Below are 27,092 nucleotides of genomic sequence, written 5' to 3' on the forward strand. Positions count from 1 at the left end.
GAAACTTTCCAGGATTTTTTGGAATATTCCAGGGATTTTTGGAAAGTTTCCGGAAATTTTCCACCCCTTTGCACTCTCCACTCTCTCTCTCTCTCGCGCTCTCTCTCACACGCGCGTGTAACCAAACAGTTGCTGGTAGCCATCGACTTCCATAGAATGCCAAAAAATACTGTGGAAGTGAAAAGACGTGTACACTCTCACACACCTACTAACTCACTCTCTCTCACACACGCGCACTCTCACACACGCACTCTCTCACACACGCACTCTCTCACTCTCACACACACGCACTCTCTCACTCTCACACACGCACTCTCTCACTCTCACACACGCACTCTCTCACTCTCACACACGCACTCTCTCACTCACTCACACGCACACGGGTCTGCTGAGCAGCAGCGAGGAGAGAGTGCAGGTGCGCCACGACTTTACAAGCGTCTCTGTTATGAACGGAGTTCTAATGAGTTTTAAAGAGACACAACCCAACTAACAATTACAGAGTTCATCAGAATCTATAGATGTTTGAGCTGTCGATGAACCCTTACTGATAGATATCTCCATACTTTCCCCATTTGATAAATCACAGTACATTAAGTCTTTAAGATTTCTGAAATTTCGTTTACATATGCAAACGAGGCATTAATCTAATTAAATGCGCACTAATATGCAGAAATCTGAACGTTGGATAAAGCCAGGCTTAAAATTCTTGTTTGATTTTGTTGAAATAGAGTTAAAGGTTTTCCAGAGGGGAATTTGGATTTCTCTTTTTATCGCTCCATAAGTCAGAAAACACTGTCAGAAAACAAACACATTTTCATCATGATTTTAGGAGTAAAATGCTTTAGAAATCAGTGTGAATGAAATATGAACAAACCTTCAGAATATAGAGATGTAACGATTCACTCAACTCACGATGCGATTCGATTCACGATACTGATTTCACAATACGATTTTCTCACAAACGTCCATTAAACATGAGAGCCGATGGGAATGTGTGGGAAATCCAGGAAACTTGTTTAGATATCTCTTAGCCCTTCATATGATGTGTTAACCAACGATTTTTTAAAGATTTGTAGTTTTTGCAGTGCTATAATGAAAACGAGTTTTAACAATCTGACAAACATGTTGGTTGTGTCGTTTAGTTGGTAAAATAAATGCAGGCCTTATTTCTGTACTCGTATTGTCACAGTTGTCTAAACACTCATCATTTCTGTTTCCCGCAGGTTCTACTTTGTTGGTGATGAAGATCTGCTGGCTTCAACAAGAGCACGGGCATCGACCTGAGCACCTACATCAACTGGATCGACCGATACCAGGTGACCCGTCCTCTGACACTGACCCAGCGTCTGTACACGTCTTCATGAGTGCTTAACCTCCGTCTCCGCTGCGTCCAGGCCCAGCTGGTGGTTCTGTCCACTCAGATCGACTGGTCTGAGAACGTGGAGAGCGCTCTGACCACCATTGGCGGCGGGGAAGACATGGGTCCGCTGCAGGCCGTGCTGGCCAACGTGAAGGCGACGCTCAACCTGCTGGCCGACACGGTTCTGATGGAGCAGCCGCCGCTGCGCAGGAAGAAGCTGGAGCACCTGGTGAGAACCTCAGAAGCACCTGTGCTGATAATGAGTGAAACTGGAGATTAATGCAGCTCGAGATGTCATTCATGGTGCAAAATACAGCCATGTCTTGCTTAGTCTGTGTCAATCACATTTGTTTTCAGGGCAGAAAAACAGCAATGCCAGGCTATCTGTGGGTCTTAAATCAGAGCAGAAAGTCTTAAAAACAAAAGTCATGGCATTACATGTTGCCTTCACTGCAAAACATGAATATCTTCCTCAGTATTTTTGCCTTGTTTTCCAGTACAAATATCTAAACATCCTTAAAACAAGATACATTTGCCTGAAATGCAAAATGAAGATATGAAGTCTCGTTTTCTGAGAAATTGAACAAAATTACGTTTCTGCTTAAGACAAAAACAAATATCTGCTAATGGGGTCAGAAAAATATGTTTTTCCTTTGAATTAATTGGTTTCTCTGAGCCCACCTTCACATTTATGTTTAGAACGCATAGTGAGGTATGGTGCTCCCGTCAGCTTATTCCTTAAAAAGGTCTTAAAGTCTTACCTTCGTAAAACCTGTGAAATGCAACGGCCAGAGGTATTTTTCTGATGCACGCACATAGACGCAGATATTTACTCCGTATGACGAGCTCTGCAGACGTGTTCGTGACTTGCGTGTTTTTCATTCGTAGATCACGGAGTTGGTGCACCAGAGAGACGTGACCAGAACTCTGATCAAGAACAAGATCGACAATCCCAAGTCTTTCGAGTGGCTCAGCCAGATGCGCTTCTACTTCGACCCCAAGCAGACCGACGTCCTCCAGCAGCTCTCCATTCAGATGGCCAACGCTAAGTTCAACTACGGCTTCGAGTACCTGGGTGTGCAGGAGAAGCTGGTGCAGACGCCACTGACCGACCGCTGCTACCTGACCATGACGCAGGCGCTGGAGGCCCGTCTGGGAGGATCGCCCTTCGGTCAGTCTCACCTTTCCTGCTGGAGTTGAGCACACAGACGTGTGCGCATGAGCTGAATGTGAAGTGTGCGGTTGCTGACGGACGTTCTTGTTCTGTAGGTCCTGCTGGAACGGGGAAGACCGAGTCTGTCAAAGCTCTGGGTCACCAGCTGGGCCGCTTCGTCCTGGTCTTCAACTGTGACGAGACCTTTGACTTCCAGGTGCGACTGGTGTCATGGGATTGGTGTCGGGGGTCAATAACAGGTGTTTAATCACAGGGGTTTGACGGTGTCTTGTGTTGCAGGCGATGGGCCGCATCTTTGTGGGTCTGTGTCAGGTGGGCGCCTGGGGCTGCTTCGACGAGTTCAACCGTCTGGAGGAGCGCATGCTGTCTGCCGTGTCTCAGCAGGTCCAGTACATCCAGGTGGCGCTGAGAGAACACAGCAACCCCAACCGAGACCGCAGTACGTGCTCGCTATGGTTCAGAACCTCATCATCAGGGCTCGATGCTTTCCTTATTCCCAAGGAGCACACGTGCTTGGGAGCACATTAAAAAAATTTAGGGGCGCAATGCAAAATTTTCAAATGATGTGTTTTAGCTTAATAAGGGGATATAAGAAGCTCTTTACAAACACAATTATTTAATTTATCAGAATACAGAAAGTACACAAGGTTTTTAAATAATTCTGCTTTAGATTCTATTTAATAGGGTAATTATGTAACTATTTCAAGTCCTATTAAATTGTATGTACATTAGATATGTGATGGTATCAAATTTTCACAATAGTCGTTGAAGCTTTCGTCACGGTATATGGTTTTATCACAATATATAATTTAGTAAGTAAAAAAAAATTGTCCTCCTAACAGGTTAAATACATTTATTAAAGATCTTGTACTAAAGAAATACTTTATTTAAAAAAAAAAAATACACAAAAATATAAAGTAAACAAGTGTTTCAAGATTAGAGTGCAAAAGATTAAAGTTCAAATGAACGAAAGAACAATAGGCAACAATAAGGTCCTCTCGTTTTCTGAGAAATTGAACAAAATTACGTTTCTGCTTAAGACAAAAACAAATATCTGCTAATGGGGTCAGAAAAATATGTTTTTCCTTTGAATTAATTGGTTTCTCTGAGCCCACCTTCACATTTATGTTTAGAACGCATAGTGAGGTATGGTGCTCCCGTCAGCTTATTCCTTAAAAAGGTCTTAAAGTCTTACCTTCGTAAAACCTGTGAAATGCAACGGCCTGAGGTATTTTTCTGATGCACGCACATAGATGCAGATATTTACTCCGTATGACGAGCTCTGCAGACGTGTTCGTGACTTGCGTGTTTTTCATTCGTAGATCACGGAGTTGGTGCACCAGAGAGACGTGACCAGAACTCTGATCAAGAACAAGATCGACAATCCCAAGTCTTTCGAGTGGCTCAGCCAGATGCGCTTCTACTTCGACCCCAAGCAGACCGACGTCCTCCAGCAGCTCTCCATTCAGATGGCCAACGCTAAGTTCAACTACGGCTTCGAGTACCTGGGTGTGCAGGAGAAGCTGGTGCAGACGCCACTGACCGACCGCTGCTACCTGACCATGACGCAGGCGCTGGAGGCCCGTCTGGGAGGATCGCCCTTCGGTCAGTCTCACCTTTCCTGCTGGAGTTGAGCACACAGACGTGTGCGCATGAGCTGAATGTGAAGTGTGCGGTTGCTGACGGACGTTCTTGTTCTGTAGGTCCTGCTGGAACGGGGAAGACCGAGTCTGTCAAAGCTCTGGGTCACCAGCTGGGCCGCTTCGTCCTGGTCTTCAACTGCGACGAGACCTTTGACTTCCAGGTGCGACTGGTGTCACGGGATTGGTGTCGGGGGTCAATAACAGGTGTTTAATCACAGGGGTTTGACGGTGTCTTGTGTTGCAGGCGATGGGCCGCATCTTTGTGGGTCTGTGTCAGGTGGGCGCCTGGGGCTGCTTCGACGAGTTCAACCGTCTGGAGGAGCGCATGCTGTCTGCCGTGTCTCAGCAGGTCCAGTACATCCAGGTGGCGCTGAGAGAACACAGCAACCCCAACCGAGACCGCAGTACGTGCTCGCTATGGTTCAGAACCTCATCATCAGGGCTCGATGCTTTCCTTATTCCCAAGGAGCACACGTGCTTGGGAGCACATTAAAAAAATTTAGGGGCGCAATGCAAAATTTTCAAATGATGTGTTTTAGCTTAATAAGGGGATATAAGAAGATCTTTACAAACACAATTATTTAATTTATCAGAATACAGAAAGTACACAAGGTTTTTAAATAATTCTGCTTTAGATTCTATTTAATAGGGTAATTATGTAACTATTTCAAGTCCTATTAAATTGTATGTACATTAGATATGTGATGGTATCAAATTTTCACAATAGTCGTTGAAGCTTTCGTCACGGTATATGGTTTTATCACAATATATAATTTAGTAAGTAAAAAAAAATTGTCCTCCTAACAGGTTAAATACATTTATTAAAGATCTTGTACTAAAGAAATACTTTATTTAAAAAAAAAAAATACACAAAAATATAAAGTAAACAAGTGTTTCAAGATTAGAGTGCAAAAGATTAAAGTTCAAATGAACGAAAGAACAATAGGCAACAATAAGGTCCCATTAGTTAACTTTAGTTAAAGCAGGTTAACATTAACTAACAATGTGCAATAGCTAACTCTTTGCAGTAGCTTATATTATTTGTTAACGTTGATTAATAAAAATACAACTATTTATTGCTAGTCCATGTTAGCTCCATTAAATAATATAAGCAGACACAACTTTTGATTTTATAATGTATTATTAAAAGTTGAAATTAACATGAACTAAGATTATTAAATGCAGTCGTTATTTCATGTTAACTAATTTTAATGGAACCTGTTAAGTGTTACCGAACAATAATAACGAATCAGTCAATATATAGGTAGGCCATGTTTTCGGTAAGATTAAAATAAAAGTTTAAGTTTGAAAATAAATAGCTTAAGTCTTTATGTATGAATTATTTGGTGCTATGGTGAAGACTAAAGCAAATATAAACATGTAAATGACTGTTTGAAACAAAGTAGCGCTGCTGCTTTGTTTACAGGGTTGCCGTGGTAACGGCTGCGTTCCCGCCTCCGCAGAGCCCTCTAGTGCCGCATGTGTTTGCACTCGCTCCGCTTCTCATCTGTGCATCGCCTTTTTAACGTTCAATAATCATATGAGGCTGTATCGCTGTTTTTCCATAAATTAACTGAAGAAATTAATACATTGTAATAGGCTACTGTGTAAGTTAGGATGTTTAATAAATTGTATTCGCACTCGTGCTCCTAAATAGATTTTCCAGTTCCCACACATCTATTTTTAGTCACAAATGCGAGTGAAATGCTGGCACTGTTGAGCCCTGATCATCTAAACAGAGCTGAACACAGATGACGATCCCTGAGAGTCGTGTGATCATCACAGCTGTGCTCGTGTGTGTTCAGGTGTGCCCGTCACCACAGAGCTGCTGAACAAACAGGTGAAGGTGAGTGCTGAGATGGCCATCTTCATCACCATGAACCCCGGTTACGCCGGACGCTCCAACCTGCCCGATAACCTCAAGAAGCTCTTCAGGAGTCTGGCCATGACCAAACCGGACCGGCAGCTGATCGCTCAGGTCATGCTGTACTCGCAGGGCTTTCGCACCGCTGAGATCCTCGCCAAGAAGATCGTCCCGTTCTTTAAGTGCGTCTGCGTCTGCTTCAGCTGTTGTTGTGCATGTGTGCAGTGGTAACGTAACCCTGCTTTGGTCTGTGGTTGCAGGTTGTGTGACGCGCATCATGTTTGAGGTGCAGGACCTGAAGTACGCCACGCTGGCCACCGTGTCTCGCTGCGGGATGGTCTGGTTCAGCGAGGACGTTCTCAGCACCGACATGATCTTTAACAACTTCCTGGCGCGTCTGCGGAGCATCCCGCTGGATGAGGGAGAGGATGAGGCCCAGCGCATGAGGAAGGCCACGGAGGACGAGGGCGAGGAGGCCGCCTCACCCATGCTGCAGGTACTCTAGCGTGCAAAACTACGTAAAATGATCTAAATATCAGTCGTGGCTCTATATCTCCAGTAATATAAGATGAGATTGAAATGCTCCAAACATATAATGCAGTGATTGAGAGCTGAAGAAATAAAGGCTCCTCAGAAGATCCTGAGGATCAGATTTGAGACTCTAAAACATGATTGATGGAGAATCAAGTAAAGCTGAGCTGCTTCAGTCCAGTAAGAGTTCATCTGGAGATATTACTGCAGTTATTCTGACCTTTACTGGATAAAAATCAGTCCAGATTTGACTCGTGAAGCTCCAGAATTACACTGAAAGAGCTTCGACTGGATAAAAACCTCTAAACTCTCAGAGACGGAAGACGTGCAGCAGATTGAGTGACAGCAGAGTTTGATCAAGCGGATCATTTCGAGGCCTTAGAAATTCACATCAAATATGATACAGTAGCTTTGAAAGGTTAAATTAAAAACAAGGATCTAGAAGTACTGATGGAACATGGAAAAGAGAATCTGACCGTTTCAGCGCAGCTATGGTGACTAATAGTCCTGTTCTGCGTCCTTCTCTATTATCACTCTGTTTTTGTCCTTCATGCTTGTACTTGTCAGTTTTTAGAGCCTCTTGTGTTTAATCCACAGATCCAGAGAGACGCTGCTGCAGTTCTCCAGCCGTATTTCACCTCCACCGGTCTGGTGATCAAAGCTCTGGAACACGCGTCAAAGATGGAGCACATCATGGACTTCACGCGTCTGCGCTCGCTGAGTTCGCTCTTCTCCATGCTGCATCAGGCCTGCCGCAACGTGGCACTCTACAACAACAACCACCATGATTTCCCCATGCCCATCGACCAGCTGGAGAAATACATGCAGGTGTGACGCATGAACGAGCCGGCCCGGCTGGAGACGCTGCCTGTGGAGGGTCTGATTCGCATCTGGGCTCACGAAGCACTGCGACTCTTCCAGGACCGGTGAGTTTAAGGCTCTTTTCAGATCTGAAGATCATTTTGTTACAGTTTTGCTTCCTGTTTTGGAACGATGTTGCATTTTCTTCTAACAGTGTTACATTTCAAAGCGTTCCAAAATGTGCATCAGCAGCAAACCTATAAGTATGTGTTCGTTCTTGTGACATTGCACACGGATTGAACTGATTCTCCCGGCACTCTACAACAACAACCACCATGATTTCCCCATGCCCATCGACCAGCTGGAGAAATACATGCAGGTGTGACGCATGAACGAGCCGGTCCGTGTGTTTACATGCTACATGAGTGAGAATAAGTGACACATGCTAACTTTGAGCATGTTGTGCAGAAATACCTCATCTACGCAGTGCTGTGGTCCTTCTCGGGCGACAGCAGGCTGAAGATGCGAGCGGAGCTGGGAGAATACATTCGCCGCATCACCACCGTGTCTCTCCCGTCCGCGCCGAACGTGCCGATCATCGACTACGAGGTGCGAGCAGACGCAGTCTCAGATCGATTGTGATGTTTGAGTGCGACTCTAACGCTGCTCTGAATCCGTCAGGTGTCCATCACGGGCGAGTGGCAGTCCTGGCAGGTGAAGGTGCCTCAGATCGAGGTGGAGACGCACAAGGTGGCCTCGCCGGACGTGGTGGTGCCCACTCTGGACACGGTGCGTCACGAGGCTCTGCTCTACACCTGGCTGGCCGAACACAAGCCTCTGGTGCTCTGTGGGCCGCCGGGCTCCGGGAAAACCATGACCCTGTTCAGTGCCCTGAGAGCCCTGCCGGACATGGAGGTGAGGAGCGGATTACATTCAGAAAACCGGAATCTCTTCTTACAGGTGTAGGGCCCTATGAAATCAGTTTTTTCACAAATAGTTTTATTTTTTTTCTAAATTCCTTTTTACATTTTTCTGGATTCCGTTCTTTCTATTTCGCATGAACACGCTGCTGGCCAACGGAGAGGTGCGACCCGTGAAGACCCGCTCTCGCTCTCCGTCTCGTCGTGTGTTCTGACCGCTCTGTGCTGTTGCAGGTGCCCGGCCTGTTCGAGGGTGACGAATACGCCACCCTGATGACACAGTGCAAGGAAGGAGCGCAGAAGGAGGGCTTGATGCTGGACACCCATGAGGAGCTGTACAAATGGTTCACCAGTCAGGTGATCAGGAACCTGCACGTGGTGTTCACCATGAACCCGTCATCAGAGGGGCTGAAGGACAGAGCGGCCACCTCACCTGCCCTCTTCAACAGGTGCGTTTGTGTATTTGGCACATGCTTTTATCCATGTTTGATCAGTTCATGCCTTTCCTGGTAATAGAACTCATGACTTTGCTATTACTAACTCTACAGGAATGCAGGGCATGTCTGCTAAAAGAAAGAACTGTCAGTGTGTGTTTCCATCCACCTACTTTTATGCCAATTTTGGAATATTGCATTAAAAAAAACACTGGAAGGAAATGCCATGATGTGCATAAGTTCTAAAAATGTGCATTTTGTGTGCTCAGTTGAGTCAGATTTATCTGATAAGAAGACATGCGCATAAACTACGATGGAAACCCATTTACTGAATAAATTCGTCGGTGCACGTCAAAAAATTCATGTGACTTTGCCTCAGCAGATCATGTGACTGGATAACTGGATTAATCTGATCACACACCGTCTCATGATGCTTTAAAAGTGGAAAAGTTTAAAAGGGAAGTCGTGGCCTAATGGTTAGAGAGTCACACTCATAACCCAAAGGTTGTGGGTTCGAGTCTCGTACCGGCAGGGATTGTAGGTGGGGGGAGTGAATGTACAGCGCTCTCTCCCACCTTCAATACCACGACTGAGGTGCCCTTGAGCAAGGCACCGAACCCCCAACTGCTCCCCGGGCGCCGCAGCATAAATGGCTGCCCACTGCTCCGGGTGTGTGTTCACGGTGTGTGTGTGTGTTCACTGCTGTGTGTGTGCACTTTGGATGGGTAAATGCAGAGCACTAATTCCGAGTATGGGTCACCATACTTGGCCACATGTCACGTCACTTTTTCACTTTAATCATTTTGAAATGTCTGAGTCAAAGTCATGAAAATGATTTGGTAAAACAATCACCTCCCATAACTGCGTCACACGACTGCGTTCCAAACATCAGGCGTCCGAACGAAAGATAACGTAACGGCTGGGCGATGTAGCTAAAAAAAATTATCACGATATAATGTTTCATAGCATTCGATATCGATAATAATTGAATTTTTTCATAACCTTTTTTAAACGGTAGAAAAAAATATTTAATTTTAACCACTGTATTTTTAAATAACCCAATTTATTGAGTCAAACAACTTATTTTAGTTTTAACAGTCAAACACAAAATAAAATTGAAACATATCTCCTTTTTTTATATTTTATCTGCAGATTGAATAGGTGTTCGGTGTCTCCTGAGGCCACAGGAGGGCGACGAGCAAAATAATGCACCTCATTAAACTTTATTCAATGCAATGAAAATAACGGCTGTCTATAAAAAGTGCATACCGTCTAAACTTATATTTATAAATCATATGATTTTGCAAATTGCATAAACAATTATGAACAAAACAGCATCATGTATTTATGCATAGCTTAATACAAATAGCCAAAGCACTGATCACACGATTGCATTTAAAAACATGAGACGCAATGGAATGGAATAAAACCCCAAATTCTCCAGACGTGTTTTCTAAAAGTTGAGCCTCTTAACTTTACATAGCTTTCTATTCATCTCTTGTGCGAGACGCGAGTGTTCAGTCGTAGTTGTGCGTCTCAAGAACGCGCCGAATATGCGTTCTGTGTGAATGGCTTGGTTTCGGTTTTAACCTAAACAATATCTTCTCTGCATTGAGCTTCTATATTTCTCTAATATTTTGAATGAAAAACGCAGCAGCGGCGCATCTTGTGGGCTCAACTGGATATAGACTAACAAAAACATTAAAATGCAACAACGACACTTACATCCTCACTGTATCTCGCGCGCAGCTGATGAGCTCACTGACGCACACCTAAAACTCAAATACACTGTTTTTGCATTCGAATGCAAATTTTTATTTTAAATTCAACTAATATTCCTATTTTAGATTCCCAGTGTCCTCATCGCAGGCACTTGTTTCAGCATGTGTTTGTGTTCTGTTGGCTCTCTGCTTCTCACTCATAATGTGCCTTTAAATTAAAAAAGCGTGGAACTATCGTGAGCATCGTTTAGATGGTGTACCGTCTATAAATATCGCCCAGGCCTAACGTAACAGCATTTTTTTTAATTGCGTTTTGTCTGGCGCACGTCATTTATTACGTAGGAAAAAAGAGCCACAGGTTTCCCGGGTGCAGCAAGTTAAATTTTTATTGTTGATTCCTTGCATCTGTTTCCCGGGAAGTGGTTTTGCTCTTTTGAACATGGGATGGAAGCGGTGCTTTATTTGCAAATGTTTTATGCAATAAATGCTAATGCTGACTCGTGCTCGCTCACTAACCGGAGAAGGGCAAATGTGTGATTGTGTGGTGGATGGGTGTCATGGGTTTGCTCTGGCTGGACTGATGGTGTTTCTCCACAGGTGTGTGCTCAACTGGTTTGGCGATTGGTCCACTGAAGCGCTCTATCAGGTGGGTAAAGAGTTCACCAGCAAGATGGACCTGGAGAAGCCCAGCTACAAAGTGCCAGACTACATGCCCACCGTGTATGACAAGCTGCCGCAGCCGCCCACACACCGCGAGGCTATCGTCAACGGCTGCGTGTTCGTGCATCAGACGCTGCACCAGGTCAGAGAGCGTCTCACTCGCCGTCTGATGAGGTGCATACTGCTTTCAGAGCATGCTGTGATGCTTTATTTCTCTGTGTGTGTGTCAGGCTAACAACCGTCTGGCGAAGCGTGGCGGCCGCACTATGGCCATCACCCCGCGACACTACCTGGACTTCATCAACCACTACGCCAACCTGTTCAACGAGAAGCGCAGTGAGCTGGAGGAGCAGCAGATGCATCTGAACGTGGGTCTGCGCAAAATCAAAGAGACGGTCGATCAGGTGCGCGCTTCACACGACATCACGCATGCAGACGCATGAGCTCGTTTAGCGTTATTAACCGTGTGACGTCACAGGTGGAGGAGCTGCGGCGCGACCTGCGGATCAAGAGTCAGGAGCTGGAGGTCAAGAACGCTGCTGCCAACGACAAGCTGAAGAAGATGGTGAAAGACCAGCAGGAGGCCGAGAAGAAGAAGGCAAGACTCATCGTTCAGCGCATCGCTTCAGTGCTCTTGTGCCGCTGCTCTAGTAAATAACCTGACAGGTGTTGTTTGGCTTAACAGGTCATGAGTCAGGATATACAGGAAGCGGTTTACAAGCAGCAGGAAGTGATTAAAGTCAAGCAGCTGAGCGTGAAGCAGGATTTGGACCAGGTGGAGCCGGCCGTCATCGAGGCTCAGAACGGTACGGTTCGCTCCGCTCTCCTCTGCGCTTCCACTGCTGGTGCTGCTGTTTGTCCAGATCCACATGTTGAGAGAATCTGCTCACGTTTAATACAATATCAGTTTGAAATCATTTTTCCTGTCAGTTGTGATCCACTAAGGAAATATTCACTGGTTTAAAGGTGCTGTATGTAGGATTGACACCCAGTGGTTGAACTTGGTATTGTAGTCCAAATTCTAAATATCGAGAGGGTTTTTTTCACCCGGCATGTGACGCACACGCAGGTTGCCAGATTGACGACACCAACAGGAACAAGCGCACATGAAGATGAATGAAAAGTGTTTTCTGCCAACTAGCAACCCGGGGTGCCGAAATACAATTGGGTAAACTGCCAGTGGACGGGTTACACAGAACAAAACAAAGAATGCCCGGAACGCACATTTTCAAAGGAGAATAACTTACTGTAGCATTGTTTTTCAGATAAACAAGTATGTTAACTTGGCATGTTTCTTAAATATCTGCAAACATATTATGGTATTTTTATGCTTTAGTAGAGTCAAAAACTTACATACAGCACCTTTAAGAGCCCAGGTGAGGCTTGGAGGTATGACCTCAGAGTTTACACTCCATGTTTGAGAAACATTTGGCTAATAATCAAAACGCCTATTTATACATCTGCTCTAAAACAAGAAGCGCCACCTAGTGACCGGCTGTGACTGTGTCAGTCGCCGGAGACGTCAGTGGATATTTCCTTCAGTTCTTTCTGCTTTCAGCTCTTTCTTGTGTTTGCCAGCGGTGTTCGGTGGTCTTTTCTCTGCGCTAACCTCTTCCTGTCTTCGCTCTTTCCCCTTCTCACGGCTTGTGGCTTGTTTAGCTATCTCCAGCATAGTCAACTTTGTCTCTGAGGACACGAGGTATTATCATCCTTCATACTTCTTCCTCTCAGGTGTGAGACGGACTCTGTCTGTCATTCAGACGTCACCGCATGGATTCCCAAACCGGGGTTCATGAGTCGATGAAGAGCTGACAATAAAATTGTAAATGTAATGTTAGAATAAATAAATAAACCTTTCAAATAAAACACTAAAAATAGGTTAGATATTCTGTTTAGCTGCATGTCATGTGACCATTAACTGACTGTGAACACGCAAATGTCTTTAGTTATTGAAATTAGGGCTGTCAAGCGATTTAAAAAGTTTTAATCTAATTAATTACATGATGTGCCGAATAATCACACATCAATTTATGCTGATAAAGTACCCCCCAAAAGATTAACGTCATTCTGTTAAGAAAATGCAAGATATTAGGATAGACATTGCACAAAAGTAGCTTTAGAAAGAAATATTTTGATTCCATATTGAAAAAAACATTTTTTTTTTTTTTAGATTAAAAAAATGAAATGATACTCTAAATAAGAAACTACAAACTCCAGTAGGTGGCAGAAAGTCACTGTCTTAAAAAGTGAGTCATTTAATCATTCAACCAATTCGTTCAAACAGCTGATTCATTCAGAAGCTAAGCCAGTGAGTGCCTTTATGAACGAGTCACTGAATCATTGATTTGCTTAACCTTGGATTCGTTCAGAAATGAATCACTGCTGTGTGTTGTTCAGAGACGCTCAACAGTTCGGTTGTAACTTTGATTGGAACTTTTTGTTTGTGAAATGAGCAATATTGACAATACTGTTTTTAAAATATAACTATTTTGTTTATTGAACTCTATTGATCAGACACTGCATCAGGTCTGGGGTTAAATGTGTTAATAATCTTAGGATATTTTTCCGTAACCACACCTAATTAACACGTTAAATCGACAGCCCTTATTAAAATATAGTAACTTCAGGTCTCGGGGACTGGAAGAAAATCTTTTAGCTCAAAGGGGTTTGGCTGACAAAAAGTTTGTAAATCCCCGAGATTGTGTGTGAAGGTACAGGAGTGTGTAGGTGTTTTAGTCGAGTTCATCCTCATTCTGTGTCATGATGAAATCACAGTCGGCTTCATTCTAACACACTGTTCCTGCATCCCAGTGACTCCATCCGTGAGAAGATGAAGAAGAACTACATGTCCAACCCCAGCTACAACTACGAGCAGGTGAACCGGGCGTCTCTGGCCTGCGGGCCGATGGTCAAGTGGGCCATCGCTCAGGTACGACACTGACCGCTGAAGCTCTGCGCGAGCGCGGCGACTCGCTGCTGATCTCTGGCTCTGTGTTCAGCTGAATTACGCAGACATGCTGAAGCGGGTCGAGCCGCTGAGGAACGAGCTGCAGAAGCTGGAGGACGACGCTAAAGACAACAAGACGAAGGCCGAGGAGGTGGAGCAGATGATCCGGGATCTGGAGAACAGCATCGCACGCTATAAGGAGGAGTACGCCGTGCTCATCTCTGAAGCGCAGGCCATCAAAGCTGATCTGGCTGCTGTGGAGGCGAAGGTATGACCACAACCACCGATGAGATGAGCACATTTCAATATTGCTGCTCCTTAGAGGAAGTGGTTTATTCTGTTGTGGCCATTGAAAAGGATTTTAATCAAGTTAATCCAAATGTAATTTAATAAAATGTCTTTTTAATAACTTAAATCTGGTTTTAGATATGAAAAGAGCCAAAGAAGCTGGCGTGGTGTTCACAAATCAAGCCAACAAACAATGCATTTCATTTGTTCCTCATTTGAAAGTTGAATACAACATGAAAACCTCTCGAAGCACGTTCACAGAGCTTAGACGGGGAAACCCGTCTTCTGGCTAGTTGTAGTATTCTCTGAACAGCTGTCTGTTAAGCTTGACTAGTCTTCTAATCTCTGTGCAGGTGAACCGCAGCACAGCCCTGCTGAAGAGTTTATCTGCTGAGAGGGAGCGATGGGAAAAGACCAGCGAGACCTTCAAGAACCAGATGTCCACCATCGCTGGAGACTGTCTGCTCTCCGCCGCCTTCATCGCTTACGCTGGTTACTTTGACCAGCAGATGAGACAGAACCTCTTCACCACCTGGTCCCATCACCTCCAGCAGGCCAACATTCAGGTACAGAGAACATCACAGAATATTGCCATAATGCAGCACTGAGCGCTTTAGATCCTGAAACCTGCGCTTTCTCCCATCCAGTTCCGCACGGACATCGCCAGGACGGAGTATCTCTCCAATGCGGACGAGAGGCTGCGCTGGCAGGCCAACTCACTGCCCGCTGACGACCTGTGCACCGAGAACGCCATCATGCTGAAGCGCTTCAACCGGTGAGAGCAGAGATGAGACGGGTGGGTTACTGAAGGACTCTTGCTGATTTCTCACGCGTCTGTTGTGTTCTGCAGGTATCCGCTCATCATTGACCCATCAGGTCAGGCCACGGAGTTCATCATGAACGAATATAAAGACAAAAAGATCACCCGCACCAGCTTTTTGGACGATGCCTTCAGGAAGAATTTGGAGAGCGCTCTGAGATTCGGCAACCCTCTGCTGGTGCAGGTACGAGGCCTCATTATTACTGTAGAAACACCATCCGGCTCCGTCCTTCATTTGCTCATTCAAGTCTTTTTTCATTGATTCTGTCAGGACGTGGAGAGCTACGACCCAATACTGAACCCGGTGCTCAACCGGGAGGTGCGCAGGACCGGCGGCCGAGTGCTCATCACGCTCGGAGATCAGGACATCGATCTGTCTCCTTCCTTCGTCATCTTCCTCTCCACACGAGACCCCACGGTAATGCTCTTATTGCCCAGATCTCATGTGCTTTACACTGTCTGTGAGCTATCAGATAAAGGATAATGACAGAAATCATAAATGCTCACAGGTATTTTCCTGATTAATTATGCAGCACAACACACGGTAACGGTTGAATTGTGACATGTCTTTGCAGGTGGAGTTCCCTCCTGACCTTTGCTCGCGTGTGACCTTCGTGAACTTCACCGTGACCCGCAGCAGCCTGCAGAGCCAGTGTCTCAACGAGGTCCTGAAGGCCGAGCGTCCGGACGTGGACGAGAAGCGATCGGACCTGCTGAAGCTGCAGGGTGAGCGACGGAGAGCGTCACAGGAAGGGCTGTCGACTCATTACAGTGTGTAGAAATTGAAGTGTTTTTGTTGAATCTGCGCAGGTGAGTTCCAGCTGCGTCTGCGTCAGCTGGAGAAATCACTGCTGCAGGCCCTGAACGAGGTCAAGGGTCGCATCCTGGACGACGACACCATCATCACCACCCTGGAGAACCTGAAGAAGGAGGCGGCGGAGGTGACCAGGAAAGTGGAGGAAACTGACATCATCATGCAGGAAGTGGAGACGGTGTCTCAGCAGTATCTGTCTCTGTCCTCGGCCTGCAGCAGCATCTACTTCACCATGGAGGCTCTGAACCAGGTCACACGTCTGCAGCGCTCATCGCTGTGTGTGTGTGTGTGTCTGTTAGGGGTGGGCGATATACCGGCAGACACGATTAACCGGCAGAGATTTTGGACTATCGTCTCTATCGTGGTTACACACTGGTCATGAAAACTTATCGTCTGCACGTGTTTTTAAGCATTGCGGTCTAAAAACAAGTGATTTTAAGCCGTTAAAACTCAATCAGCAGTGAAAGAGAACTTATTTGGCTATGTCTATATATTTGGCCACATTGCCCACCCCTAGTCAGAATGAGTGAGTGTGTGAGAGTGCGAGAGCGAGTCTGCGTGTGAGTGTGCGAGAGTGCGAGAGCGAGTCTGCGTGTGAGTGTGCGAGAGTGCGCGCGAGTCTGTGTGTGTGTGCATTTGCGTGTGTGAACTCTGGCTCATGCTGGATCCGTCTCTTTCACAGATGCACTTCCTGTATCAGTACTCGCTGCAGTTCTTCCTGGATATCTACCACACTGTATTATACGAGAACTCCAACCTGAAGAGCGTGAGCGACCACACACAGCGTCTGTCTCACATCACCAAAGACCTGTTCCAGGTGAGGAATGCTGCGTCTGAGGACTGAAGGCCTTTCACGCCAAACGCAAATGTTCAGAGTCTCATCTCGCACAAAAACAGATTCATTTTCCTGTTCAGTTAATAAAAACCCACAGGGAAATACAAAAAAAACTAATTTTATGCAAACCTGCAATCATTAAATGATGCAGATACAGTCCACCTGACTCTATTTCTAGTATGTTTTCTGCTGAACTTACACGCATTTAACTGTACAAGTAACCGCAGATTAGTTAAAGCAACTGTATGTTGTGTGTATTTTTGTGACTTTGGAGCCCCCTACAGTTGAGTGGAATAATTACAGTGGATCGGTGCACATGTGCATTTGTTGCTGCTGTAAATAAAGTTTTGTACCTGCTCACCAAACTTACACACTCCCAGAACAGATGTTTGGGAAAGAAACAGACGCCGTTCACCATATTAGAAGTATCATAACGTTTTAAACCCCAACTGTAGTAGAATGTCACATTGCTGAAATTATGCATTGTGATGTTCTTTGTTTTGTATCGCCTTTGTTGTGAAGGGCCATTGTTTAGGAAATATTTAGTAACGTGTGGTGGTTTTTCTGTTTAGGTGGCATTTAACCGAGTCGCTCGAGGCATGCTGCATCAGGACCACGTCACGTTTGCCATGCTGCTCTCACGAATCAACCTGAAGGGCATGACCAGGTACAAAGCTTTCAGATTTCACAAATGCACTTTCTTCTTCTATAAAGGAGTTAATCTCCACTTGAATTCAGTTACTACTTCCGGTTTTAAAATATTTTGACACGATTTAGCAAATCCTTGTATGTCTGTCCATGCACAGCATCAGTGAGGAAAAAGTCATGTTCTGCTTAATATCCTCAACGTCCTTCATTAGTCGTGTAACAAGTTTCACATGAACTTCACGTGTAGTGCGTTTGAATCCGATGACGCTCTTGGTTTCTCTGTAAATGAAGCTTAGGCCTGTGATCGACTAGTGAGATGCTGAACAGACACACATGAGCTAGTGGATGGAGATCAGAGCTGTTTGATTTCTGAGGATGTGCAGCTCAGATGTTTCCTCGTGTTTCTCAGCGAGCCGTCATTCGACGCAGAGTTCCAGCACTTCTTGCGTGGGAAAGAGATTGTGTTGAGGGGGACGACGGTGCCGAAAGTCAAGGGTTTGAGCAGCGAGCAGTCCGAGGCCATGGTGCGCCTCAGCCGTCTGCCTGCGTTTAAAGACCTGGTGGCCAAAGTGCAGGCGGACGAGGTGAGCGTCTCTCCGTCTGTCTGACCTGTACGCGTCTGTTCTTCACCGCAGAGCATCTGAATGTACAATGCCTTTCTGTCCTCCAGCAATTCTTCATGTGGATCGAGAGCAACTCGCCGGAGCTGTCAGTGCCGTACCTGTGGACCGAAGAGAAGACGTCCAGTGAGTACAATGCATTTCCACACACAGCTGCCTGTGAGAGACTGCAGGACTGACTTGTGTTTGTTGATGTTTGTCCTCAGCTCTGATCGGTCAGGCCGTCCACCAGCTGCTGCTGATCCAGGCGTTCAGACCCGACCGTCTGCTGGCCATGACACACATCTTCGTGTCTAAAGTCATGGGAGAAACCTTCATGGCCATCATCGAACAGCCGCTGGACCTGGCTAACATCGTGGACAGTGAGGTAGGGATGCGTGTCTGTGGTGTGCTGACGCTGTGATGCTGCGGATGCTGCATTAGTGCTTGTGTGTGCAGGTGAAGCCGGGGACGCCGGTGCTGATGTGCTCCGTGCCCGGATACGATGCCAGCGGATTGGTGCGGGATCTCGCAGCTGAGCAGAACAAACACATCACCTCCATTTCCATCGGTACGTACACAACCAGTGTTGGGAAATTACTTTTTCGAGCAACTAGTAAAGTAATGAAAAAGAGGCTCTTCCTTCAGCCTGAGATTATTCATTTCACTTTTGGTGTGAAAGGGCCTTTACAGTTGCCAAAAAAATTACTTTTGGGTTGTTTGTTATTAAAAAACTAATAACCAAGCACAGCCCAGGTGACAAAAAATAACGCTTAAGTAATGTAATGCATAACTTTTAGTGCTGGGCAACGATTAATCACATCCAAAATAAAAGTTTTTGTTTACATAATAAATACACACAGTACACACACGTATATTATGTGTATATATATATACACTGTATGTGTGTGTATATATATTTTGAAAATAATTATGTGTATATATTTATTCATATCATTTATATTATATATAAATATATTTAATATATAAACATATATTTTTCTTAAATATATACATGCATGTGTGTGTATTTATATATACACATAATAAATACACACAGTACACACACATATACTATGTAAACAAAAACTTTTATTTTGGATGCGATTAATCGTTGCCCATAGGGATGTTCATTTCGGTTATTTTTCCTAACCGACGCTTGTTAACCGATTATTAACCATTAACCAACAAGATTATTTTAATTTAATTAAATTAGAAAGGATAAGTGCCTGTGACCCGTTAAAAAATACTAACATTTGTTTCCCGGGGATTAATTTTACATTAGCAGCAAACAACAGAACATGAGGATTCACTGGTCTTCATATCACATCACGCACCTGCAGCGCTTCTGCCAGCGGACAAAAACATCATAAAGCTAGGCTATATACTGTATATAACGGATAAATAGGCCTATATGAGAAATATATTTTTACTTGAATAATAAATGAAGAAAACGAAAGAAAAACTGTGCAACAAGTAGCCTAGTATGCAGAGTTTCGGTTAATTTTTGTGCTGCGCGAAAGGAAACCAAGACGGCAGAAAGCGGCATCCTATTTTTCTTTAGGCTTATTTTACAAAAGCACAAAGATTTTTTTATTGTGAATGTACACAAATAAAGGCAAACATTTTACAATTCCGATTATCTTTAGGACTAAAAGGAGTAGTTGCTTCCACCGTTAGAAGGAAAAACCTCAAGTGATTGCGCCGGCAAAATCTGTGCCGTTAAGTGTTATCACCGTACCGCCGTGAATGATTTATGCAAACCATTTTGTTTTACGTGGATATTGGAACGCCAGTGAAGTAGTTAGGCTACATAATAAATAATAATTTGCCATTCAAATACATCGCGAATACGGAAACATTTGATTTTGTGTGGAATGAGAGACGCAACGTTGGTTTCAGTTTCGTTTTAGCCTAAATTAATTCGTTTTGGCTTGTCGTTTATATTGCTATAGCTTCGTATATTTTTAATTCTTGTTCTTTTCTAAATACTGTTAATTGAAAGGATTTGTTGTGGAGTGAGGGGAACTAAAATAGCCTAGCTATGTTTACAGTGTTTATTATAATGTTTGTAAACATTTCGCGTCGGCATTAGGCCTATTTCTGAATTAAATAATAAAATGTGACTTTTTTTTCTCCTCTTTAAAAAACCCCAATTTTTTTTTACACGCATAGCGTATTTCAACCGTGCAGCAAACCTTTTTAAATATTTTGATAAATTACTATTTAAAAAAAAAACAAAAAAAAAACTTTTTAAACCGTTTAACTGATTGTATTACTCGGTCAAAATTCTTCACGGTCGATTAACGGTTAACCGGTTAAAATGAACAACCCTAGTTGCCCAGCACTAATTACTTTCCATAAAAAGTAACGCAATTAGTTACTTTTTTCATGGAGTAACACAGTATCATAATGCATTACTTTTTAAAGTGACTTTCCCCAGCACTGTCCACAACCATCTTAGACAGTCAAGAAAAACTCAAAAAAATTCAATATGCTATAAAAATCTGGTTTAAGCTGAATCAATTGCAGTTTTTCTGTGTTTTAAGTTTCAGATTTTTTGTTGGTTGTATTTATTAGGTTCTTAGTAAAAGCCACCAGTGCTGTGCTGTAGTGTCTTTCTGGATAGTCCCTGTTAAACTAGTGAAGTAACACACATGTGGTCCATCTTCAGGTTCTGCTGAAGGCTTCAATAAAGCCGACAGAGACATCAACACAGCGGTGAAGTCCGGCAGGTGAGAGGAGATCAGCTGACCCTTCTCACTCCTGATTGGTCAGGTCTGCTGGTCACGTGATCTGACGTGTGTTTGTGTGTCAGGTGGGTGATGCTGGAGAACGTTCATTTGGCTCCCGGTTGGCTGATGCAGCTGGAGAAGAAGCTTCACTCCATGCAGCCGCATGCCTGCTTCCGGCTCTTCCTCACCATGGAGATCAACCCCAAGGTCACGCATCACTTCCTGTGCTCACTGTGTGCTGTCCTGTCATGAGGAATGAGTCGTCTGATGTTGACCGTATCTCCCTCAGGTCCCTGTGAACCTGCTGCGGGCCGGACGTATCTTTGTGTTCGAGCCTCCTCCCGGGATGAAGGCTAATATGCTGCGCACGTTCAGCAGTATTCCTGTGGCGCGCATGTGTAAGGTGAGCGCAGCCGCTGCAGATGAACGAGCAGCGATTCCTGCGGCACTGAATCTCCAGTGCACTCAATCAGATGCATATTTACTTGATTTGTGTGACCTGCGAAACGTAGCACATTTGTGATGGGGAAATTGTCATAAGGACCGTTATATTTCAGAAATCACTTTGATAAAAATGTGCATTTTGTGATGCGTGGTGAGAGTATAATGATATACGGTCTTCTGTCAGTGTTTGCTGTTATCTGTGAGCTTCTTCAGATGAATCTGAATCAGCAGCATTTTTTCTGAATGTTGCCAAATGTTCATTTCAGAAGAATCTCTTCTTTGTTTGTTTGTTCATCGCTCACACCTGCCGTCTGTCTCTTCTCTCAGTCTCCAAACGAAAGAGCTCGCTTGTACTTCCTCCTGGCCTGGTTCCACGCCGTCATCCAGGAGCGCCTGCGTTACGCTCCGCTGGGCTGGTCTAAGAAGTATGAGTTCGGAGAGTCGGATCTACGCTCGGCCTGCGACACGGTGGACACCTGGCTGGACGATACGGCGAAGGTTCGAGTCTGTTCCTCATGTCTGTTGTGCTGTATCTGTATGTGAGGCTCTGAGCGCCTGTCGTTCTCCGCAGGGCCGGCAGAACATCTCTCCGGATAAGATCCCGTGGGCGGCGCTGAGGACGCTGATGGCCCAGTCCATCTACGGAGGACGCATCGACAACGAGTTCGACCAGCGGCTGCTCAACACCTTCCTGGAGCGTCTCTTCACCACCAGCAGCTTCGACAGCGAGTTCAAGCTGGCGCTCAAAGTGGACGGACACAAGGACATCAAGATGCCTGACGGGATCCGGTCAGCGCAGACCTTTCAGTTTAATCATGTTTCTGTGTGTGCTGTTGGTGTCGTGCTCAGCTTTACAGACAGTGGTGAAATAAAGAAGTTAAAAGCTAGAGCAACTAAAGTGCGGTCACAGTAAAATTTCACAAGCAAGAAAGATCCATTGTCTGTTGTGAATGCAGTTCAGACGGAAGTCTATACAGAGTCGCCCTGCATATGATTCACTCTCATGACTTGTAGCTGGAACAATATTTTCATAATTGGTGAATTTTGATCCATTAACCTGTGAAGCTGAAACGCTCGGTACTGGATAAAGCACGTTATAAGGCAGTGTTTGCAAGACGTGTCTGTGTTTCTGTGGTGCAGGCGTGAGGAGTTCATTCACTGGGTGGAGTTGCTGCCGGACACTCAGACTCCATCATGGCTGGGTCTGCCGAGTAACGCAGAGAAGGTCCTGCTCACTACTCAGGGTACGAGCGTCTGCGGGACTGTCATGAGGACGGTGTTTACTCCTGAACTCTGACCCTTCTCGTCTCCTTCTCTCTCTGTCTGTCTCGAGGTCATTGTCATTTTCTGCAGGCGTTCATCCATTGGTTCTCTGAATCTCTGAGTTTCGGGCAGAGCACACCTCCTCGGCTGCGTACGCTAGAGTCGTTAGCGCTGACGCAGCGGAGCAGGTGTCCTTCTGCCTCCTCAGCCTCCAGTAGCTGTATTTCACTGCTGTCATGTCACCAGCCCTGCGTCATGTTTCTCCTCACACTTCAGTTCAGTCCTGCTCAAACGCATGTCATCCTCAGCGATGCTCTCGTGATCAACAGACGCTGGACTTGCCACGGTGCACCGCTTTCACTTTACTTCAGTGCACTGAACGCCAGGTGGTGCTTTAGGGTCATCTGACTCTGATGCACAACAACACAAGGCGGTTTGATTTGAATTGGATATTTTAACTATAAATGAAACTTAAAAAATTAAGTTGCATCAGATTAAATTGTCCACCACTGAAACTCTTCATCAGGCGATTACACATAATTAAATTCCATTCAGTACGGCTTCATTCAGAACGTTTTTCTGATTTGCACCAAGTGTTAGCCGGATCAGACCGTGGCAAGCCTTCCAGTAACTCTTTTTGAACCTCCTTATTAACACAGTGCCTGAACGTTCAAGTTTTGTCCAGCTGTTAATTTGATCTCCCTCCTTCACTTCCTGTGGGCGCCTCCCTCCCGTACCTCACTTCCTGCTTCCGCGGCTGCTCCTTCCTCCCGCTCAGGCATTGACATGATGGGGAAGCTGCTGAAAATGCAGATGTTGGAGGATGAGGACGATCTGGCGTACGAGACGGAGAAGAAGCAGCGCAGCACGTCCTCGTCTGACGCGCAGCCGGCCTGGATGAGGACGCTTCACACCACGGCTCGTAACTGGCTGCAGCTGATCCCGGAGTCTGTGAGCCCGCTCAAACGCACCGTGGAGAACATCAAGGTACGGCCTGCAGGTGCACTCGATCACCATGATGTCAGATGATCAGTTCATTCATGCTTCACAGACTTTGAGAAACACTTTCTAAGAGAATGTGAAGAACACATTGTTTCATTTCATGTGATTAATCATGATTTAGAAGTTGGGTTGCAAATTTCTGGTAAATTTCTGGAAACTTCAAAAATCCCAAAAAATCCTGGAATGTTTCTGAAATTTACTGGAAATTTTCCACTTTTTTGTAACCCTATTTAGAAGTGATACACACCTTTGCCCCTGATGGCAGCTCAGATTGTGTCTGATCAAACGCTCCGTGTTTTGTTGTTGACTTCCTGAAAGCGTCTGTTCTTCCCAGGATCCTCTGTTCCGGTTCTTCGAGCGCGAGGTGAAGATGGGCTCGCGGATGCTGCAGGACGTGCGTCAGGATCTCACTGATGTGGTGCATGTGTGCGAGGGCAAGAAGAAGCAGACCAACGACCTGCGCACGCTCATCAACGACCTGGTCAAAGGTGAGTCAGCGGAGTGACCTCAGATCAGTGTCTTGTGTGCGCCGGGTCACTGAAGCGCTGTGCTGTGCTCCGCAGGCATCCTGCCCCGCAGCTGGAGCCGCTACACCGTCCCCGCAGCCATGACCGTCATCCAGTGGGTGGCAGACTTCAGCGAGCGGATCAAGCAGCTGCAGCAGATCTCACAGGGAGCGGCCAGCGGCGGCGCTAAAGAGCTCAAGGTGTCAAAAACACACACATCAGACCGGACTGAGCCTCGGCGCAGATCGAGAACATCGACTCGCATGCTTTAGTCACCGCTAACAGACTGGCTGTATTACACGGTTATCACAATATCTCAATAGAGATCGCTAAACTCCAACTTAACATGATTTTTCAGATCATAGAGAGTGTGCGGATGGTTGCCAGGTTGGGAAGATTAAGTAAACCACTGGGCTGGAAATGTTTCGGTTTAAGAGGAAAGCTCTGAATGGAGGATTTAAACTCAACCTGGAAAGCTTGTTACCAAAGTCAAGTCACCTTTATTTCTAGAGCGCTTTATACAGTACAGATTGTTTCAAAGCAGCTTTACAGTGATAAACAAGAAAATATTGATTCAGTGATGCAAACAAAGTTCAATTCTGCTCTAAAGCAGCTCTAAAAAGTCATTCAGTTGAAATCAGTTCATTGCTGATTCAGGGCAGTTTAATAACTGTGTAAAGGCCAACAATGATGAGGTTGGTTAATCTATAAAGAGCTTGGTTCCTGAGTGTCCCCAACTAAGCAAGCCAAAGGCGACAGCGGCAAGAAACCAAAACTCCATCGGTGACAGAAATGGAGAAGAAACCTTGGGAGAAACCAGCGCGATGTGGTTTAATTCCAGCCTGCAACACAGGTCAGACTGGACTGATTCCTTTCTGAATATTTCACCCAGTTCCATCCAAGATCATGCACATGCCAAATTAAATGTTTCAGGATTAATAGTCAGCAGGCAAATATTGCAGACAGTTACACTTAATAAATCAAGAGAAGCAGAAATCATGGTCACAATTAAAACATGATTTTTGAAACATAGTTGGGTGCGGTGTTCCTTCTTATCACTGTGAAGCTGCTCGGACTCATTCTGGATTTAATAAAGTGCTGCAGAAAACTCGCAGGACGGCGTGGTCTCCTCTCCAGCTTTCTAAGTGTTGAACTGACTGTTGTTCTCCTGCAGAACATCCATGTGAACCTGGGCGGTCTGTTCGTGCCGGAGGCCTACATCACAGCCACGCGTCAGTATGTGGCTCAGGTCAACAGCTGGTCTCTGGAGGAGCTGTGTCTGGAGGTGAACGTGACGTCTGCGCAGGGAGCGGCGCTGGACGCCTGCAGCTTCGGCATCAGAGGTGAGAGCGGCCCGAGAGAGAGATGAGGAGCGTGTCAGTGTCTGCTGGGTCTCAGAGCGTTCTGTCTGTCTGTCTGTGCGCAGGTCTGAAGCTGCAGGGGGCAACCTGCGCCAACAACAAGCTCTCTCTGTCCACCAGCATCTCCACTGAACTGCCACTGACGCAGCTGCACTGGATGAAGCAGAGCAACACCGAGAAGAGGAGCATGGTCAGTCTGAACCCTGAACGCTGCTCTGATCTTCTGCTTTCCTTCCTGATTCACAGTCTTTCTCTCGGTGTTCTCTGCAGGTCACGCTGCCCGTGTATCTGAACTTCACACGCTCAGACCTCATCTTCACCGTCGACTTCGACATCGCCACCAAAGAAGACCCGCATCACTTCTACGAGCGCGGAGTCGCCATCCTCTGCACCGACTAGATGCTGCTTAACCAGCCACTTATCTTTACTAATCATTCCTGTTAGTGTAGTGAACAGAAGCGTATGTAGGTGAATCACAGCTTTGCATGCCATGTGTTTAACTGGAGAGAGTTTAGAGAGTCAGATGCACGTTGGATTGTGTTGGGGTTTCGGAGGCAGATGTTTTAGTAGAACAGATGGGATTGTGTGTGTTTTAGATGGAAAAATGGAAGTTGATTGAAGTTTTGCATGATTGGTGGTTTCCAATAAAGCTCATTTAGAATGTATTTCATGTCTGTTAATTCATTTGAGCCTGTAGGAACGTACATGTCATAACATGCCATCTGTCTGAAAAAAGCTTCTCCAGAATCCTGCTAAACTGAATTCAGGAAAGCACAAGCACAGGTTCCTGATCAGATTTGACTGCTGTCTCAGAGCTGAGTGTTAGTCGAACCCTCTGCCTCCAGCACTGCATCAGAGGAACCCTGGCCTCAAGTGCTCTTCTGAGTGTGTGAGGCTGATTATAGGTTCAGCTGGAGCGCTGACGTACTCTTACACACCACACAATCCAGAGAAATGCACTTTATTTTCACGCCATGATGAACAGACATGAGCTGTGTGCAATTAAGGAAAGAATTGCAGCGGACACTGAACTTTCAGTTTTGCTTCTGCAGACTGGGTCATAATGTTGAAAAGGCTTATGAAACAAGCATTCGAATGAAAACCCGTATATAAACATAATGGTCTACAAACATTAACACCACGGAACAGGAGTTCTTCAAATGCTCTTCTCTCTTCGGATGCAAATAAAATAATAAATCTCTCCACTGCACTCATCTTTATGAGAGAAACTGTTTTCTGCAGACATTATTCATCATGACAGAAATCTAGATGTATTACTCTAGTCACCAGCTGTGTGTCATAGAGATGGTTGCTCACTGTGCATAAAGGCAAGCTCATTGTGAACAGCCTGAGGTGAAACTGAGCATTTTACTCAACTTAAATCATTAATTAAAGTTAGGTTTATTAGTCTTGATTTATTGTGTTGCACCTGTAGTCGGGAATGAAGAACTCTTCTCAAATGGATTTTAACAAACCTCTTTCTCTCTTATTAACGTGTCTCTATTTCCAAACGACTAAACAGATAACCCCTTCACAAGCCACACGTGGCAGTGACTCTGATGTCATGTCGCTGATTCGTGTGCAGTGCTGTCTCTTCATCCTGAGCTTCACAAATAACCTGCCTGATTTATCTCAACTGTTCTGTGTACCCATAAATACACATGAACTAGACGAAATGACTAGCAACATGGGCACTATCTTCTCTAATACATTAGAAGCTTG

The 27,092-nt window shown here is 45.2% G+C and overlaps 1 protein-coding gene across 1 annotated transcript in view; it reads left to right on the forward strand.

The window, feature by feature from the left end:
* The window catches only part of LOC107660570 (cytoplasmic dynein 1 heavy chain 1-like), a 36,711-nt gene extending 10,676 nt beyond the window's left edge, over window positions 1-26,035 (forward strand). The window contains 44 exon segments of the mRNA XM_016449892.1: window positions 1,247-1,316; window positions 1,395-1,589; window positions 2,249-2,531; window positions 2,630-2,730; window positions 2,814-2,973; window positions 5,983-6,223; window positions 6,302-6,309; window positions 6,311-6,537; window positions 7,170-7,400; window positions 7,842-7,982; window positions 8,055-8,333; window positions 8,425-8,457; window positions 8,528-8,742; window positions 11,046-11,250; window positions 11,339-11,512; window positions 11,587-11,706; window positions 11,794-11,914; window positions 12,687-12,807; window positions 13,920-14,037; window positions 14,108-14,323; window positions 14,697-14,909; window positions 14,991-15,118; window positions 15,194-15,347; window positions 15,435-15,581; window positions 15,739-15,889; window positions 15,974-16,227; window positions 16,660-16,794; window positions 17,385-17,479; window positions 17,870-18,044; window positions 18,131-18,206; window positions 18,287-18,447; window positions 18,519-18,630; window positions 20,734-20,794; window positions 20,878-21,001; window positions 21,084-21,197; window positions 21,566-21,736; window positions 21,810-22,027; window positions 22,379-22,482; window positions 23,280-23,488; window positions 23,838-23,991; window positions 24,067-24,209; window positions 25,184-25,352; window positions 25,436-25,560; window positions 25,641-26,035. Of these exon segments, the coding sequence (XP_016305378.1) occupies window positions 1,247-1,316; window positions 1,395-1,589; window positions 2,249-2,531; window positions 2,630-2,730; window positions 2,814-2,973; window positions 5,983-6,223; window positions 6,302-6,309; window positions 6,311-6,537; window positions 7,170-7,400; window positions 7,842-7,982; window positions 8,055-8,333; window positions 8,425-8,457; window positions 8,528-8,742; window positions 11,046-11,250; window positions 11,339-11,512; window positions 11,587-11,706; window positions 11,794-11,914; window positions 12,687-12,807; window positions 13,920-14,037; window positions 14,108-14,323; window positions 14,697-14,909; window positions 14,991-15,118; window positions 15,194-15,347; window positions 15,435-15,581; window positions 15,739-15,889; window positions 15,974-16,227; window positions 16,660-16,794; window positions 17,385-17,479; window positions 17,870-18,044; window positions 18,131-18,206; window positions 18,287-18,447; window positions 18,519-18,630; window positions 20,734-20,794; window positions 20,878-21,001; window positions 21,084-21,197; window positions 21,566-21,736; window positions 21,810-22,027; window positions 22,379-22,482; window positions 23,280-23,488; window positions 23,838-23,991; window positions 24,067-24,209; window positions 25,184-25,352; window positions 25,436-25,560; window positions 25,641-25,769 (6,781 nt within the window). The 3' untranslated portion in view covers window positions 25,770-26,035.
* Window positions 26,036-27,092: the final 1,057 nt, after the last annotated feature.

The sequence above is a fragment of the Sinocyclocheilus anshuiensis genome, unplaced genomic scaffold, assembly GCF_001515605.1.
Source record: "Sinocyclocheilus anshuiensis isolate Anshui unplaced genomic scaffold, SAMN03320099.WGS_v1.1 scaffold1671, whole genome shotgun sequence".
Lineage (NCBI taxonomy): Eukaryota > Metazoa > Chordata > Actinopteri > Cypriniformes > Cyprinidae > Sinocyclocheilus > Sinocyclocheilus anshuiensis.